Source organism: Chelmon rostratus, chromosome 10 (assembly GCF_017976325.1).
Source record: "Chelmon rostratus isolate fCheRos1 chromosome 10, fCheRos1.pri, whole genome shotgun sequence".
NCBI classification, from domain to species: Eukaryota; Metazoa; Chordata; class Actinopteri; order Chaetodontiformes; family Chaetodontidae; genus Chelmon; species Chelmon rostratus.
In genome coordinates, this window is record NC_055667.1 from 16,835,553 (window position 1) to 16,853,112 (window position 17,560).

Genomic DNA, 17,560 nt, shown 5'->3' on the forward strand with positions numbered 1-17,560 from the left:
CTTTGTAAGAGGCGACGGTAGAGCGAGAGATGGGGGAATGATGTACAATAAAGAGCCTCCACATTTCCTGATCTTTAATACACTGAATAATTAATCAAGACAAGTCAGCAGATTAATTAAAATAATCGTTAGTTACAGCCCTAAAGACCAAAGATTTTAGTTACTATTTAGAATACTATTAGCACCACCACTTTCTTGCAACTGTACCGCATGAGGAAGACGCCAAATGACACTCAAAGCCTTAAATTTATTACATTCTGTTTATTCTGCAAATACCGTCTGTAAAAATTGTACATCAAGCCTACATATGGAACTCTGGTAAAAGTTCACAGTTCTTCTTTTACAGTCAAATTTATTTCTTAGGAAAGTTCCATAAAAACAAATGTACGTACACGTCAGTGACGTAAAGAAGCACTTGATGCTACAACACAAACCAGATTCAATATAGTCTACTATATTGTGTCGCTTTTTTGTTTAAACACAACAGGGTGCTTGCCTTCTTTGGATGACAGAACCGAACAATTTAAAATCCAATGTAACCAAACATTATGTACAGATAAGCAATGAAAAGTGAGTACAAAGCGATGTCGAAAAAAAACAACCTAAAGACATGATCATCAGTGCTGTTTCACATAAGACGCTATGAACAGCCTAGCTAGCACATTTTAAGTAAGCTGCAAGCTTGAAGTCAAAGTGTGTGAGTGCAAGTTGGTGGAAAAAGGAGGATGAAGATGACACAATGGAAAGAAGGGTCATTTTGTTTACTTTAAGGCCTAGGCAAGCACCCTGTCGCAAAGAGCTGTGCAGTGTCTCGTACCCCAAAACAAACTATGAACAGTCCCTCAACACTCCGCCGATCCTCATCTGAGGGTTGGTTTGGTCGATAACTGTCCAGAAACCAACCCCCCACGCCTAATCAACATCTGCTGAGGTCTCAACCTTGACCACACTTCTCTCTTACCCCCCTTCCTTTTCTTCCTTTCTCCCATCGCAGCAGGCAGGCAGAACAAACACGGCAGAAAAACGCTGTCAGCCCTGCCCCTCCCCTCCGCCACATCCACTCCTGCACTTCAGTCTCTACTGGAACTTCCTTCTGAAGGGAAAATGGCTGACGGGAGGATACTGGAGAAGGTGTGTGCAGCGGAGGGGTAGACACAACGGGGGAAGGAGGCCAGGGAGTGGGTGGGTGGATGGTTGGGAAGGGGGGGTTAGTGGCTTTAGCGTCCATCTCACGTAGCGGGGGAGGTCATGCCTCCCTTCTAGGGGTGTGAGTGAGAAGGAGAGAGAGGGAATGGGCGAGGATGGTTTCAAGGTCCATTTCCATCCAGTGATCCTGTTACAACCGCATCTGCCGTCCTTTCCTCGGACTGGCGACACAAAGACCACCTGCGTTGTGAGCTCCATCCTCAGACAAAAGGCCTCTTCAATCGGTCCCTGCGGTCATGAAGAAAAAGAAATTTAAAATCCATCATCCCACTAACAGTCTCCAGAAGTACAAACGTCCTGTATGATGCTGCACAGTGGACTGGTATCAGACATGCATTCGTTTTCCTGTCACAACATGCTTCATTACACATAATTATGATCACTGTATGTTTGCATGTTTCACCTGAGAGACAACTATGCGTGATTATGATACATCTCAATTTACCACCATTTAACAACCAGTTTTCCTACGTTTATTAATTAAACAGCTAATTAAAAATGAATGTCTCATGCTAAAGCCTTAACAGTTACCATTATTTTATTTGACTTTGTTTTAGAGCCTGAGTAGTTTAGAGCTCCAGTGATCAGTCAATCAATCAACGAGTTGATCGAAAGAAAGTGAACCTTCAACTATTCTAATACGTGGTTTCAGCAATTTTTTCAGGCTCCAGTGTCACAAATATGATGATTTGCTGCTTTTCTTGGACACAAATAAGCATTAAACATCTTGAGGCGCCGCAGTTGGACAAAACGTTCATGTTGAACACACAATCTTAGGACATTTTTTCACTGTTAACACTCAAAAGATGAAACCACTAGTCGAGAAAATTCAGAGTCAGAGATTCAACCTGACTGTATTGCTGCATGTATCACACTAAAGACTACTGCAGGCATGTAGACTACCTTTAGTAGGATTCACAGTCTTGTCGGTGTTGGCCTCCTCCGCTTCTGTTGCGACACCACACACCGATTGCTCCATTTTCTCCTCCGTCCCTCCTCCGGGCTGCGGCTCCAAAGGGGAGGATCCTGTTGTTCGAGGCTCAGCTGCTGCACCTGGTGCAACTGGTATTGGTCCCGCCGCATGAGCAGCAGCAGTTTGTTCCACCCGGGCCAAAGACGCCTTGGTGGAGAACCAATGCCGGACCAAGTCTCCTGTTAAACCGCTAGCCTGAGCCAGTTCCTGCAACTGTGCATAAGGAATAATCTGCGTTACCACACAGCTCCACTTTGGAGGACAAGCACTGCAGAAGTTTTTGCTCGATCCATGTTGATCACAAAGACCTCATAAAGCAAGTCTAGTAACTTTTGCTTCACTGTGACCACAAGTGACAATTACAGCATAATAGTGACAGTAAGAAGAATGTGTTACTTCATCTTTTAAAGTTACATAGTGTTAAAGCACAGGCGCAAACACTATCAACATGATAACAGACTGAAATTGAAATAAAATTGGATAATTGCACTTAAATGCACAATAGCACCTACAATAGTCAAAGCTGTTCTATGTGCACAATAACACACACCAATGCATTCTACTGCTATTATCTCACAGTCATTATGCATGTAAAAATTTGCATACATGCATGTTTGCATCTTTCTATATAACTTTAAACACTCCACATCTGTATCTGGTGCATAATAAAAGAACACACAGTTCAAACAGTGCAGAGCAAAAAAAGTGTATATTCCAGTTTTTTTTATAATAATGTGGTAATAATCTAATCATCCAAACCTGAAGGCAGACACTTGGATGCATTGGCCAAAGTCAACAAAGGATTTTAACATTGATACTACTGAGATAAATAACATAGAACCATCAAACACAGTGAGATTATATTGCTCAGTTGTTTTTCCAGTGTCACTTAGTGATGAAAACATAATGAAGTCCTTTTTCACTGCTTTCCAAAAAACAAGCAGGCATGTAATATATAAGGAATAGTGAGAGAAAGTCTGTTTACAGTGAGATAAAAGAAAAAGAAATCTGCCCACTTATTTTGTTAGTGAACATGTTTTATTTACCATTTCTCAGTGTTGTATTTAGTACCTCTTTATCTACTTCACATCATACATAGTAGATTCTCATATTGTGTGTTTTGGTTTATTTACACGCGTCTGTTTCGCTCTTCTTCTTTGCTGCACTTTAATTTCCCAGTGTGGGAGCAAGTACATTTATCTTATCTTTCATATCAATTACAGTGGAAGGAAAATGGACTTCAAATGCAGCCCAGTGAGAAGACACTTAAGACAACTGAAAGCTCCTTAGCTGAGAAACAGAGAGGTTTTTCTGTGCTTCTGATGCACACAAATCAACAAAAGTGCCACACAGAGCACAACATTGTACATCGGAAGTAGCTGTAATAAAACCCGGATGTTTTGAGTTCAGCACCTCTCCTCAGGCAGCGATTCAGAAGCTTGAATAGATGTTTCCACTCGGGTGAGAGTGCAAATCTTTGCTTTTAAAACAAAAGGTGAGCTCTTTTTAAAAAGTCACGCTGAACAAACAGTGGAATGATTTTGAGTCAAACAGGAAAATCCAAGGCACTCTCTGTCCTGAGTATCATAAAAAAACCCTTTAATATATAACAATTATTGTAAAGGAAAAAAAAGCTTATGTCTGGCACAAAGTGAATGAAAATAGTGGATGAAATATTCAATGTTTCTCTTGAAAATGATGCTACTTTTTATGATTATTGCGGTTACTATAAATGGAACTCAAACATCGGCAAAACATGACAATCATGGGGTGTCCCTTGTGAGGGTACACAGTCATTTGTATGTCAACACCTAAAACCTTTTGTGTGTATCAGTAAAATAACTGAACTGGGTTTGAAGAACGTGCATCACTCAAAGAGATGCTTGGTTTCCTTGGCTATGAGTATATTTTCTCCTACGAAAGCGTTTAAGTGAACATAACTCAGTGTTAATACTCAAATATATCCTGACATGTTTTATCATAGCAGTACAGATTCGTCATCTGCTTCTCGCTGTTGTTCGGAGCCGCTGACATGTGTAAAACAAATCACTTTTCCACATAAATACCTGTGAGTTCTCCAGCCTGCCATGGGTGTCAAAGTGGGCCTGGAGGATCTGTCTGTTCCCCTTCTGGAGGTCCTCTTCCAGAGCCATGTTCTGGTAATCCTCCAGCCACTTCAGCTGGCTGTTCTTCTGCATGTAACGGCAGTCCCCAAACCAGCGCACTACCTCAGGCCTGGGCAGTCCAGTGGCTGAGATAAGTTCATCGTACTGAGTGGCGCTAGGCCACTGGGTACGGGCGTAGATTAGTTTGAGCATCTGCAGTTGCTCCGCTGTCTTCTTACCTCGGATGGCTGAGGGTTTGGGGGAGTGGGATCGTTTGTGTGCTGGGGTGGAGGAGTGGGATGGCTTGGGGGTGGAGGACGGGTTGGGGCCTGGGGACGATGTCGGTGTGCTGCTGGACTGAAGCGGAAAAGATGGACTATCAAACCCTTCACCCTCTGCTTTGCCATTGGCCTCCGTCACCTTCAGCATCTTCAGATTTATTTTAATAGGGTTCACTTTCAGTTCTCCTGAACCGTCCTCTTTCTGTCTCTCCTCCCCATCAACTTCCATCTCCTCCACCTCCTCTCGCAATGCCCGCTCCGCCTCCTCTTTCTTTTTCTCGGCTGCCACTCTCTTCCGCCTGTCAGCGAACCAGCCGTGGATCTCCCTTCTGGTCATCTTGGTCTCAGACCGCAGCCTGTCCACTTCCTCTCCTGACGGTTCAGAATCCTGGGCAAAGCTGGCCTCTAGAGCCTTTACCTGAACATAACACAGGAATGGACAAGGTCAAACACCTGCTGGAAGAACTCAGCAGAACCACATATAATACATGATCAATCAATCGTAAATCGAATAATTATGAAGAATCAAGTCCAACAATGTTATGGGAGTAATTAATAATATTACTACCATAACATTGTTGGACTCATGATGGACAGTAAAAAAGGAAAAGTTAAAAGGAAAGATCAAAATCAATACAGCAGAACAGGGATATCATATTTTTTATTGCAACTACCTGCTCAGCATGTTACACCTGTAGCTTATTACACACCAATCGGAGAGTCTCACCTGATGAGGTTCTCTCTCCTTGTAGCGGATAGCGGTGAAATCAGGAGAAGGAGGTCTGGGGAGTCGGCGGGACGGTGTGGTGGGAGAGGTGGGGGTCTGTGAGGCAGTTGGGCTCAGGGGTGCCGAGCTGTGCTGGGGCGTCTTTGAACCAGAGCTGCTGCTACTTTCAGACAGATCCACAGGGTTGGAACTGCCCCCGCTCCCCGGCGTACTTGAACCCCTCTCTGCTCCCGCTGCAGAGCCAGACTTACTCAGTCCACCTGAGCTGGAGCGTGTACCTTTGAGGTTGCGAAAGTGGTATCGCCGGTCGCTGAACCACTTGCGGACTTCTCGTACTGTGAGCCCAGTCAGGGAGATGAGGCGGTCCACCTCCTCCTGGTCGGGAAACTGGCTGACCAGAAAACTGTCCTTCAGAGCGTTGAGCTGCTCTTGAGACTTCTTGCCCTTGTAAAAGCTCGGGTCCAGGAATGCGTTAACAGGTGTCCGAGAGCCAGGTGTGCTGCTTTGAGGGGCTGCGGGAGAGGGGGAAGAAGACTTTGAGGCAGGGGAAGACGCCTCCTCCATTTTGATGGTTGGAGAGTCTCCAGCGGTGGGGTCGACATCATCTGTGCTTGTGCTGGTTGTGTTATTTTTGCTGCTGCTGCTGCTGCCGTTAGTATCTTTGCTCTTCTGTCCATCGGTGCCTGATTTGCGGTTACTGTTGTTAGATTTGCCATCTGTGGTGTTTTTGCTTGCTGTGGTTGCTTTGCTGTCACTCTGCACAGTGCTGGTGCTGTTGGCTTTGCTGATATCAGTGTTCTTAGCATTTACGTGGCTGGTAACATCACTATTGCTTTTGTCATTGCAGTCTGCATTAGCAGTGCTGTGTTTACCATTGACACTGCTCACCTTAGCATTACTATGATTACTGCTTCCCAGACTAAGGTTGATGACACTTGGTTGACTGCTAGTAATAATGCTGCTAGTGCCCCCTCCCCCACTCCTACTACTATTAGTGCTAACAATGGTGCTCCCAGTACTGCTGCTGCCTACTGTCCCCACCACCATGCTGATGCCCTTGTCTGCCACCAGGGCTGCAGCAGGTCGGGCCTGCATCATGGGGCGGGCTGCTGCCTGGGGCTTAGGTGTGACAGCCAGGGCCACGGGGGCACTGCTAACCTGGATACCGTTTGCCATTACAGGCTGCGTGACGATTACCCCTCCCTGGCTGACAAGAGAGCCCTGCAGGATGTGAGGGATCCCAGTAGCCCCCAGTGAGGCTGGCAAGACTGTGATTGTGTGTTGGGCTGGGCTACGCTGACTCTGGGTCTGGTTCTGCGAGCTAGAGGGTGCAGTCTGGATGATGGTGTTGAACATCTTCCTCCTGGCCTCCTCTATCTCCTCAGGAGACCAGCTGATGCCTTGTTTGAGCCTCTGGGCTGTGAACCAGATCTTGATCTGCTCTTCTGGGAACTTTGTGACCACAGTCAGGTAGCAGAGCTCAGCCTTTGTGGGGTACGGGAACTTGCTGAAGGAGGTCTTCAAGAAGGAGGAGGAGTCCATGGAGGCACTGTAGGTAGGGATGCTGCTCAAAGGAATCATCACCTGGGAGGGACAAAAATGTGTAAACGAGAGCAGGAGATTATTACATTATTTGATATCCAATTAACATCATAACACTGGGACACAAAAAAATAAAGCTAAACAATTACCTTGGGGAGATTTTTGGAAGAAGATGACGTGGAAGTGGAGGAAATATTTGAGGATGCTGTGATTGGTGCAGATTGATGAAGGCTTCTGCTTTGAACCACAGAGACAACCTATAGAAATATATATAAAAGAATCTGAATAAAAGATTCTGAACTAACAAATCTTACTTTTCCGAAACAGCCAAATTAAGAGACAGAAAAAAAAACTACTGCTTACCTGTGTGATGGGGGTCTTCAGCATTGGTAATGCTCCAGAGCCATTGACTATCTGGATCGCTGAGGGAAGAGTGACCTTAGTCGTTCCATTGTGGACAATTGTGGGAACATGGGTGACTGTCACTGCAGCAGTCTCTTTTCTCTCAGCCTCTCTGGAGGCAGAGACAGAGAGCGGTTCAGAGGAAAGCTCGTCAGAGACTGGATGAGACACCACTATCCGTTTGGGCTCCGATTTGCCCTTCAGCATCCTCATAATTGGGGTTTTGGTGATAGAAATCTCACTATCCTTCCCTGTCTCAGGCCCAGTCACCAGATTCTGCTCCACCACCACTCTCCTGTCCCTCCTCCTCAGCTGCAGAGTCGTGTTCAATGTGCTGGGGTGAACCCTGGCATTATGCAGGGCCAGCCCCTCAAATTTTGGCGCCGAAACCCCACAGCTCATGCAAAAGAAGCTGGGGTCCGCACGGAAGTCTGGGTGCCCGGAGTACACGTGATCCAAGAACAAGTTAAGGTCATGGGTTTCAAAGTTACAAGGCTTACAGGTGTAAGTGCCAGCACCATCTTTGACAGTGTCCCCCGCCTCTGGTTTGGAAGACTCTCCTGGGTCGAGGGGGCTATGTCTGCCCCCTCCAGAAATCCTGGATTGCCGCAGAAGGACAGGAGAGTCCTGTTCAACCTCCTCCGCTGGGCGTATGATCTTGCTGGGGATCATACAAGGAGTCGTTGACTTCCTCTTGCTGGCCATGGTGTGACCACAGGGAGGGGAGGGTCAGTCAAATGGCTGAGAATGGGGTGTGAGTGAGAATATGGCTCGTTTCTGGTGGACTATAGACCAGGCATGGGGGAAGGAGGACAGCGGGACATGCCCATAGGTCCACTTGTAGCTCTCACGGCAATTTTGAGGGAAAACCTTGAAATGAAAGATAGTCATCAGTTACCATACAATACAATACACCTGTAATTTGTTAAACGTCAGGTACAAATGAGGGAAGAGATGAACAGACTGCAAGAAGGAATAAGACGGGATATCTTACGCTAGTCAGCGCAAGCCAGTTTCCTCTCAGCTGGATGAAAATCATGCATGTCTGGATGTTTCCAGGTAAAATATCAACAGCACAGGCAACAACTGTGAAAAGATTCAGCTGAAGCTTTTAAAATCCTGTGTCGCTCATAAATGTTAAAAAAAACAAGCAAGTCTTCTCCTGAACTAGCCTTCCCCATGAAACTCAATGCTATCTCTTTCATGAGGGCATTCAAACAAGCTCAGTCTGCTTCTTCACTAAAGGCTTTTTGGGAGAACCCCTGTCCTACCCCCTTCTGTCCCCTCCCCCACACAACTCTGTCTCACTTCCCCTCGTTCAGACACACCCCCAAAGAGAGAGCACATTCTGTATTTTTTTTAATCCAGAGCCTCTGTAGCTTCACTTAACACCTTTATAAAGATTGCCACAGAAGTATTCACATGTGAATGTGTTGCTTAAGACAGGGGCTACTTGACAATCGTGCACGTGGGCGGTTCAACAGATGTTCTTTGGAAAAGTGGCGTTCTCGGCCAACAGTAGCACAGACAGTGCAGATAGGAGACACACAGAACCGCAAAAAAATGTGAATCTCCACATTTCGCTTCACCTCTAGATCACTTGTCTCCATACAAAATGGCGAAGCTTCCTGTGGAGGAGTTTTCCCCTCCCTCCTTCCTACGCTCCCTCCCTCTGACAGAGAGGTAGTGATGCAGCACAGGAGGACAGCTCTAGGGCAATTACTCTCCCAATCACTCTGCACTGACATGACACCTCATGCACAGAGCGGCGAAAGCTCACAGAAGTTCAACGGCTCAAAGAAGCTCAACAGGAAAACCCGAAAACTTTTCACAGTCCAGTCCCTCCCTATGCAAAGGTGCTTTACCAACAAACCCAAACCAAATGCAGCTTTTCTGGTAAGCAGCCCGAAATCTGAAATAATCTTGCACAAACAGAGCAGTCTCATGCAAATGTTAAATTTGTGTGGGACTGGTTTCAGACCAAGCACAATCTTTTGGTGCACAACGCTGCAGCAGCAGCAGCACCACCACCTCTGTCAGGTGAGCTGCTTACGCCAACCAAGTGTCATCATACAATAAACCAGCCGTTCTCCGATGAAGTATAACTCGTTCGATGGCAAATGCTTCCTTTCTGTCGAACACACACGCACACACACACGCGCGCACGCACGCACACGCGCACGCACACACACACACACACACACACACACACACACACACACACACACACACACACACAGCCTTGCTTTGCAACAGAAAGGTCATGGTACATTAGCTCAAAGCCCAGCTAGCCCTCACAGGACTGGGGTGTGACAGATGCCCTTTCACACACTACCACAGCGATGATTCAAAAGCCTACAACCTCAATTTCAGCCAATGTAAAACTTTTAGAAACTTATGGTGCAGTTTATCCACAGTGTACAAAACTAAGCAAAACCGTGAATAACCAAACCATCATGAGATACTTTATTAAGCCTGTGATAAAAACATAATTGGACTCGCATCAAATTAGTTGCAATATCTTGGCCCATTTTTCACCAACTGCGAGAAGCCTACCCCTCTCTTTGGGATCAGAGTGCGAGGGGTTAACAGGCAAATTAAGTCTGCTACTGTGGGGGGAACGTGATGCCCCTTGCTCCCCCGTGCACCCCCCAGAGAGAGTAACTGCCCTTCGCTTGGGCTGTTGTGCACCCCTCCTACTCCCCTGCCATTCAGTTCTGCATCAGGGGGCACCACTCTGCCAAGGCAGGCTGGTCACATGACCAACACAAAGGCTTATGGGTGGGCAGACTCAGCCATCCATCACGTGGTTCTGTTGGGTGTGGGTGGGCAGGAGAGAGGAGAGGAGAGGAGAGGGAGAGTGAGCGAGAGAGGCTGGTGGGGGATGGGCAGCCGGTTTGGGGTGAGGAGGCAAGGGAAGGAGGGGTGTTAACTGTCGTGGAGGAAGCACTGAGGTGTTTCAGTGAGGAATTTTCCTCCGATACCCCCCTCCAACCAGCCAACACCACCCCACCCTGCTAACCCCCGCTCTTCAACGCCCCTTCTTGGTCCAAACTACAATCACACAGTCCTTCCCTCCTTCCCTCCCTCCCTCCCCGCTGCACTGCAAAGCCTGGAATGTTCCAACCCGAGCTCTTCAGCCAGCGGACATAACCTGAAGTTACAGTGTCTGTGTGTGCCCACATATGCATATACAGGCCTCATGCAAAATAATCACCCAAACTAAAACAGTGAACACACAAGGTGCCACAAAGTAGAAAATCCCATTGGCAGACGACAGCTGTTAGGACTGACAGGCAGTGCTGCAACGGCGACAAAGTTCACATCACACACACTGACGGCACGTGAAAAAAAAATCAAAAAGCACAACTGCGTGAACACATCTGCAGACAGAAGTTGTGCCTCAGCAGGGACAGAATCGAGCAGAGACCCACGGGCCTCATCCAGGTGAGGACTGAGACAATGCACAACGCGAGCTGAGCTATTATCAGCTCATGTCTCAGCAATGCCAGGCTCACATGAGTCCTGTTGACTCACTGGTATGAGCGCAACTTTAATTTGAATGTTGCACATACATTGACTGACCATGTGGTGATGGTGGATTTGTGTCTGTTATGTGTGTCTGCATTTGCATGTGTGGGTTTCCGGTGAGATTGAGAGTGTAGAGAAGGGAGGTGGGGTGGGGTGGGCGGGGGCGCATGTGTGCTCGTGTTTGTGTGTGTGTATGTGGCGTGCGGGGGTGGCTGCCTGCATGCCTGTGTGTTTACTGAGGTAGTGAGGCTGCCATTTTTTTTCCTGTGTGTGAGAGTCAGAGATCTCCCAGTGACACACAAAGACAATGGTTCTGTCCTCTTGGTTCACAACCTATATTATCTACGCCTCATCAATGGCTCAGCACAGCATGACCTCCTTTCATCCCCTGGCCTGACTCTTGTCTCGGCCTCGGATATATCCTCTGAGTACAGGCCAATAATAGCACTCACACACATGCTAGAAATCCTACAGCTTGGCTGCACAGCGTAGCTTCATGCTAACCAGCCTTCTCCTCACCTAGCTGAGAATACAGGTGTAATGTCGGCGTCTGTGTGTGCAATAAACGCTCTCTTCAGCAGGACGGAGTAGGTGTGCAACACAGGCAGCAGTTTCCTTGCTTCCTCACTCGTCTTTTTTCCTCCCTCTTCCCCTGTCTCTTCAAGCTCACTCCCCCTCCCTCCATTCCTTCTTCTCCTCCCTCTCTGAGCAAGTTTGGCCCAGGGAGACAGGTCGGCAGCGCCACTGGTGTGTTACTGTCCCCATGGCAACCACCTCCTACCCCCCCTCTCTCTCCCACCAGCTCATTTCTCTAAAGCACATGCGTGTGGGTAAACACACACACGGTTACTCAGAACTACACGCACACACATCTCCTATGCCATCCAGTCCCAGGCTCTAGCGGGGCTTGTTTGTTCCACACACCCCTGTGAGTGGTATTTGGAGAGTCCCTGCCCTGCTCCTATTTCAGTGCCTCCCTCACGCGGTGTTGATGTCTCCCAGCTAGGTGTGGTCGCCGTCGCCAAGGCCCGCTATTGGCCGGAGCTGATGCCATCTCTTCCTGTTAACTCAGTGCCCGAGTCCCAGTCCAGACATCTGCCTGGGCTACCACCCCGTCCCTTGCTCTCTGTGGCTCTTGTGTTTGGCCTGCAGGGCTCCTGTATTCACTGTGGGCAACGCAAGCAATGGCTACATAAACAGGACTGAAAATCTGGCAGACGCCGTTTCTTTCAAAGGGGACCAAAGAGCCGCCTCTACATCCAAGTGTATTCCAGCTAATTATCAAGCCTACGCCATAAAACAAACCCTTCGCCATTTATGAGTCTCCGCACTAAGGCAGAAACCCTTTGCCACGTTTTCTTCTGCCCCAAAACAGAAACATCTTGCCAGTTATTCAATGCACTCCCACCTTTAACGACATGGGTCCAACTAATTTCCTCCTGTCAGTCAACTCCAGGGTTTCACTCACTCATACTTCTGCTCAAGGCTCACCACTCTGAGCGCTTACACGTTCTGTGCGCCTCAACTTCTTTCAACTGCCATGTCAATCCTTCTACAATACTGGCAACAATAAGAAAACCTCAATGACAGTGTGCAGTGCTGTTCCATCTGCTCCCAAGTCCCATTTGGGCTGCTCTCAGGTCAGGGAGCGGATGGCTGCGTGGGTTGCAAACGGCTGCATTGCTGTGGCCACTGCCAGTGCATGCGTTAAAACTGGGTTGCTGAGAGGGGAGGGAGAGAAAAATGGCGGAGCACCGTGCTCTGTGCTGTCCAACCTAAAATGGCTGACATCACAAGCTGTTAACCAGCCAAGCAGAGCAAGAGGCTGCTACTGCTGCTGACCCAAACCTGCTCGCTCTGGACGCGAGGGTGGATCGCACTGCTCTCCCCCAAGACCGTGAAAAGGCTCTTGAGTAGCAGCCAGCTCTGTTTTTGCGGTCATACTTGGTAGAGGTCTGGAAGTAAACTGGCATTGCACAGGTCAACACAGAGAGGAGACGAAACTCGCTGATGAAAAGTCATGACTGATGGACTGAAAGTCAGATGATCACTCGGTGCTTAAAAGGGAAACTAGCAAAGCAAAAAAAAAAAAAAAAGACTCCAGGTGTGAAATGGACAAAAGTGTGAGCCGATTTCACTGAGTGTTGTACTGATTAATCCTCACACAAAGCAACGCAACCTGTGTCAGCTGCAAACCTGAAACTGAGGGAAAGGAAGGGAGAAGGAGAAAGATGGTGATGGGGGGGGTTTGAGTGAGGCTATTCACTCAAGCATCACCACAGCAACAGAAAGACAAACAGCAAGATGAGACATAATAATAACAATAATAATAACAAACTTATGTACCACTGTTATGAACATCCATTGTTGACAATTCCTCATATTCAAAGAAATTGTGTTTTCGCTTGTTTGTTTCTTGAAGTCACGGACAGCAGCACGGCAGTGGGCCTCCTCCAGCAGTAAAAGGTGTAGCAGGGGTGACGGCTGCATTAAGCTGCTTGTCTATGGCTGGGACTCACGTGGACGTCAGACACTTGAACTAGCTGTCTGGGAAAGCTTTGCTCTAATCCCTGGAGTCACACTATCATGACAACGCTGACATGATAAATAACCAAGGCAACAGTTTGTGAACTCATAACTGCCTGTTAGGCAACATGGAATAAAGCCTGAAAAGTGTGGCAGCCTTGATTTTAACATTTTTATCACCTCCAGAAAACAAGTAAAGGTATACAGGCTTAATAACACGAGCTGCTGGACACATGATAGGAAATTACATGTGACATTTTTCACAGGGCAACTCTGACAAACATTATTAGTTCTATCTGATGGGAGGTCAGTCTCATTTCTAACTTCATTCATAACACAGGCTGGGGGATTGTGGTAATTCTGCCTTTTGTTTAATATGAACCGACAACATCTAAATGCTGCTGATGTGAAAACAATGTATCTGCAAATGTGAGTGAGCGGTGGCGCTTAGTGCAGCCGGCTCCAGCCCAGAGCGGCCGGACCGTTCCGCTGGTCCCCAGAGCGCAGCGGCGTCCAACGTATCCGAAAATGATGCGTGTTCATCTTCCGCTCAACTTAGGCGGAGTGAGCCCCAACTTAATGGGCCCGTCCGCATTATAGGTTTTAAACACTGCAACCAATTCAGAGTGGAGGAAAAGACAAGCCCCCCCTCTGCTCCCAAAAAAAAAAAAAACCTACTCTCTCTCTCCCCCCGTTGGCTGTCGCCATTTTAAGCAGGCGACATGCAGCTGGCCAGCACTGCTGAGCCGAAGCGCAGCCCGCGAAGGTACGGCTTCGCCGCGGCTCGCGCAAGTTTGGGAGAGGAGAAACACTTGCGTAAACGTGTATCATAAAAGCACACTCACCTCGCTTTGTCGCAGCTCAGTGTATGCAGCGCAGGCTGTGAAAAGTTTACAATATGAGCTCAGTGGAGCCAGGAGGTGACGGGAGGTTTGGGCTTCACTGATGGCAACTTAAAGGTGGAAGCCCCCTCCGTCCATCGGCTGGTGATAAACGTGACTCTGGAGGCAGAGCGGTCCCCACGGCGGCCCCCCTTTTTTTGCGCTTGTTTATTTCGAGTGGCTCTCAGCGTTAAAGCAGGCGGTGGAGGGGAGGAAAATACGACGGACGTACCGAGGGAAGAGACGGACACGTGACGCAGACGTCACTGACGGTGGAGTTGGCGTGAGGGCTCGAGCTCCGCCGCGCACAGAGCAGGAGCGAGCCAGACATCCCGTCCTGACTTTGACCCAACACCGCAGGGGGGGTCGTGGGTCAAGTAGTAGAAAGCGACAAAAGCGTCACCTGTCCCGGTTTAACGCTACGTTACGGCGGCTCACACCTGTCCCCCTCTCAGGTGACCTCTCTTAAAGAGATAGTACAAACAATGTGTCAAAAGTTATCCCGCATTCACGCCCCCACCCCCGCCCCACCTCGCGCACACAGAGAGCTCGTGAACATGCAGTCATACACATGTTCACGTGTTCATTCATTCTGTTTGTGTTGCCTCCAAGTTCACATCAAGTGGCATTCATGACAGCTGCATTATATTTTAAACACACACACGCACACACGCACACACACAGAAAAAAGAACACATCAATCATATACTTGAATATTACCTGAACCCAGTTGTGCTGTATGTCAGCCTGTCTGGGATAATTTCTTTAAATTTAACTTTATTCTGAAAAATGCGATATACGTGAGCGTAACATAAACTAAAGAACAAAACATGTTAAGAAGCTAGAAGCACATTTTGGCACAGGGCCCCTCTGACAGATAAGACCACAGCATAATGCAGTGTTCACCTGATGCTGTATTCCCGTTGTGCAAATTTGCATTCAATCATACCACCAAAAACCAGCTGACACACAGGGAACCTGGGGCTCCTTTGGGGCCCCGGGGCTTTGGTTGGTAACACAGCCTTGCATAGAAACATTTAAAATCCTCATTCATGGCAGTAGAGAAAAAATTTATTATTAGTACTTGACTAGTTTTTGTGAAATAAATGTAACAAAAAACCCCAAAACCATTTAAATCAGTTTATAGTCACATTTACATTGTCATGTATGTTTACAGAGAAGGGGCTGATATGCCCTCCTGTCCATGTCATTTGCCACTATATTAGGTACATCTGGCTAAAACTAATCTCTCATATATGATTTTCTATTATTGGTATAAGTGGGGTGATGGAAATACACACCACCCAGTATAGTGCCAAAAACTGCAGCCTCCAATCAGACCATAAACGTGAGCCAACACATTAGGATTTAGTGCATTTGTTTTTCTTAAAATCAACTGTGGGTCTTCCACAAAAAGTGTCACTGTAACTGTAAACATACTACTGAGTATTGCAAACACCACCAAGACTTTTCTAAGGCTGTTATTTATTTTCCATTCAGCTGTGTTTATTATGCATGCTTACCATTAGACTCGAATTAAAGATGATGACACATCCCCCACATCTTCCTGAATGAGTCATGCTTAGTGGGTCAATTTTAAGATTCAAAAGAGAAACTGAAATACATGCACTCTGTCTCCTATCTAGAGGGTGAAGAATTTATTTATAACCAAGTTGATTCCAGCCTATTATATCATGACAAAATGCACACAGATACTTATGTCTCAGAGCTGATCCATGTATTAAACTATCCACAGTCCAGGCTGAATTGAGAGGAAAACTGAGATGTTGCTTAACAATGTGAGATTAATTTCCATCATAATCTAATTTAAATTAATTTTAGTTTCCTTTTCAATCACATTATGAACCTGCTGTCATTCATCAAAAAATTCCTTTTCATTTTCGGTGTTTTAAGCCTAACAGACTTTCTATTCTTTGATTAAATCTGATCACTTAAATTAAATCATCCTGTCACACTGTATTTGTCCAACTGGTTTTAGGACTGGGCCTATATTACAACCGCATAGCGAAGCATTATCATCACATTATTGGCTAAATCACTCTGTTTACACCAGTTAATGAAGCAATGTTTAAATTCGGTCAAGGTCGAGCAATTGTGGCTATCTCAAATCAGAGCGCTGATCACGAGAGGATGGAGCTAGATAAGATTGTCGTTCAGTGAAGCTGACATCACCGTCATGAAGGAGGCCCTCTGCTGGACAGCAGGGAGACTGACAGAAAGACCTCAACCACTAAACTGCACGGAGACGTTAGAGTCCAAAGCAATGAAACGTAAAATAAGCAAGCATCCATTAAGGTTCGCTAATAAAAATGGCCATGTCTTTTAGCGTTACTATTTCTGACATTTGTTCATTGATCTTTTTGTTTGAATAATACCTGCTGCTCGATTTGTTTATTTATGACCTTAATATTGTTTAGGCCTGAAGAAGTGAAGTAACACATTAACATCTGAAATAAGCAAAGATTATTGGGGGGGAATCTAAATTTGACTATCAAAGCAGTATTTTTCGTCTTTCCTGTGCCATCAATCATGTCATGAGCTCTCAGATTTATCTCTCTTTCATCCTCCAGGTCGGGAACTACTTTTACATCCGCTGAACAGCTGTGTATGTTTTCATGCCACAAAACAAGCACAGGTCATGTTGGTCATGTTCAGTTTTATGGTGTCTAATGAAATGTTTGACCATAGCAAACAGTGTTGCAGTTAATGTATACACATTTATCCAACAACAGCAGGTTCACATGGAAGGAAGTCTGCAGATCAATATAACCAAAGCAGCAACAGCAAATGGCAACTATAATGACTATTCAAAATGAGTCGCTTGATGTCTTTATCTAGGGACAATATAGGGGCTGAGAGTGAATGAGAGAGATTGTTTAATGAAAAAAATAAATTCAGTGCTTTTGGGCAAATATTGACAGCACCATGGAAGCAGCAAACTAGAAAAGAGTATGTCACAGCCTGAGGGAAAACCATGGAGCAACACATTAAACCACAACATGATTCAAAACCTGCCTCCTCTTTTTAATTTGTATTTGACTTCTGGTCTTATTATTGCCATTGTATCATCATGCACCATCATTACCATCTGCATTATATTGGTAAACTGTGTCTCAGTTTCTATTTAAAAATCTTTAAGATGTGTATTTTCAGACTGTTAATTACACTGAGGCTGATGGCTGATGGTTACTTCATTGTCATGAATATGGACCAATGTACTTTAAAACTGGGCACCTGTTGCTCATAGTCATCCTTTTGAGATATGTATAGAATGTAAAGCTGCAATGATTAGGCAATTATTCAATTAATCAACTGAAAACTGGTTGCCAACTACTTCTCAGGTCTCAGCTTCTCAAACGTAAGCA

The 17,560-nt window shown here is 46.3% G+C and overlaps 1 protein-coding gene across 1 annotated transcript; it reads right to left on the reverse strand.

Moving 5' to 3' along the window:
* Positions 1 to 256: 256 nt before the first annotated feature.
* Positions 257 to 14,395, reverse strand: zhx3 (zinc fingers and homeoboxes 3). Its single transcript, XM_041946666.1, has 7 exons — positions 14,139 to 14,395; positions 7,198 to 8,106; positions 6,984 to 7,091; positions 5,293 to 6,876; positions 4,246 to 4,983; positions 2,110 to 2,392; positions 257 to 1,434 (listed from the first exon to the last, which is right to left on the reverse strand). Exons 2-7 carry the CDS (start codon positions 7,939 to 7,941, stop codon positions 1,424 to 1,426), a joined length of 3,468 nt encoding a protein of 1,155 aa, XP_041802600.1. The 5' UTR covers positions 7,942 to 8,106; positions 14,139 to 14,395; the 3' UTR covers positions 257 to 1,423.
* Positions 14,396 to 17,560: the final 3,165 nt, after the last annotated feature.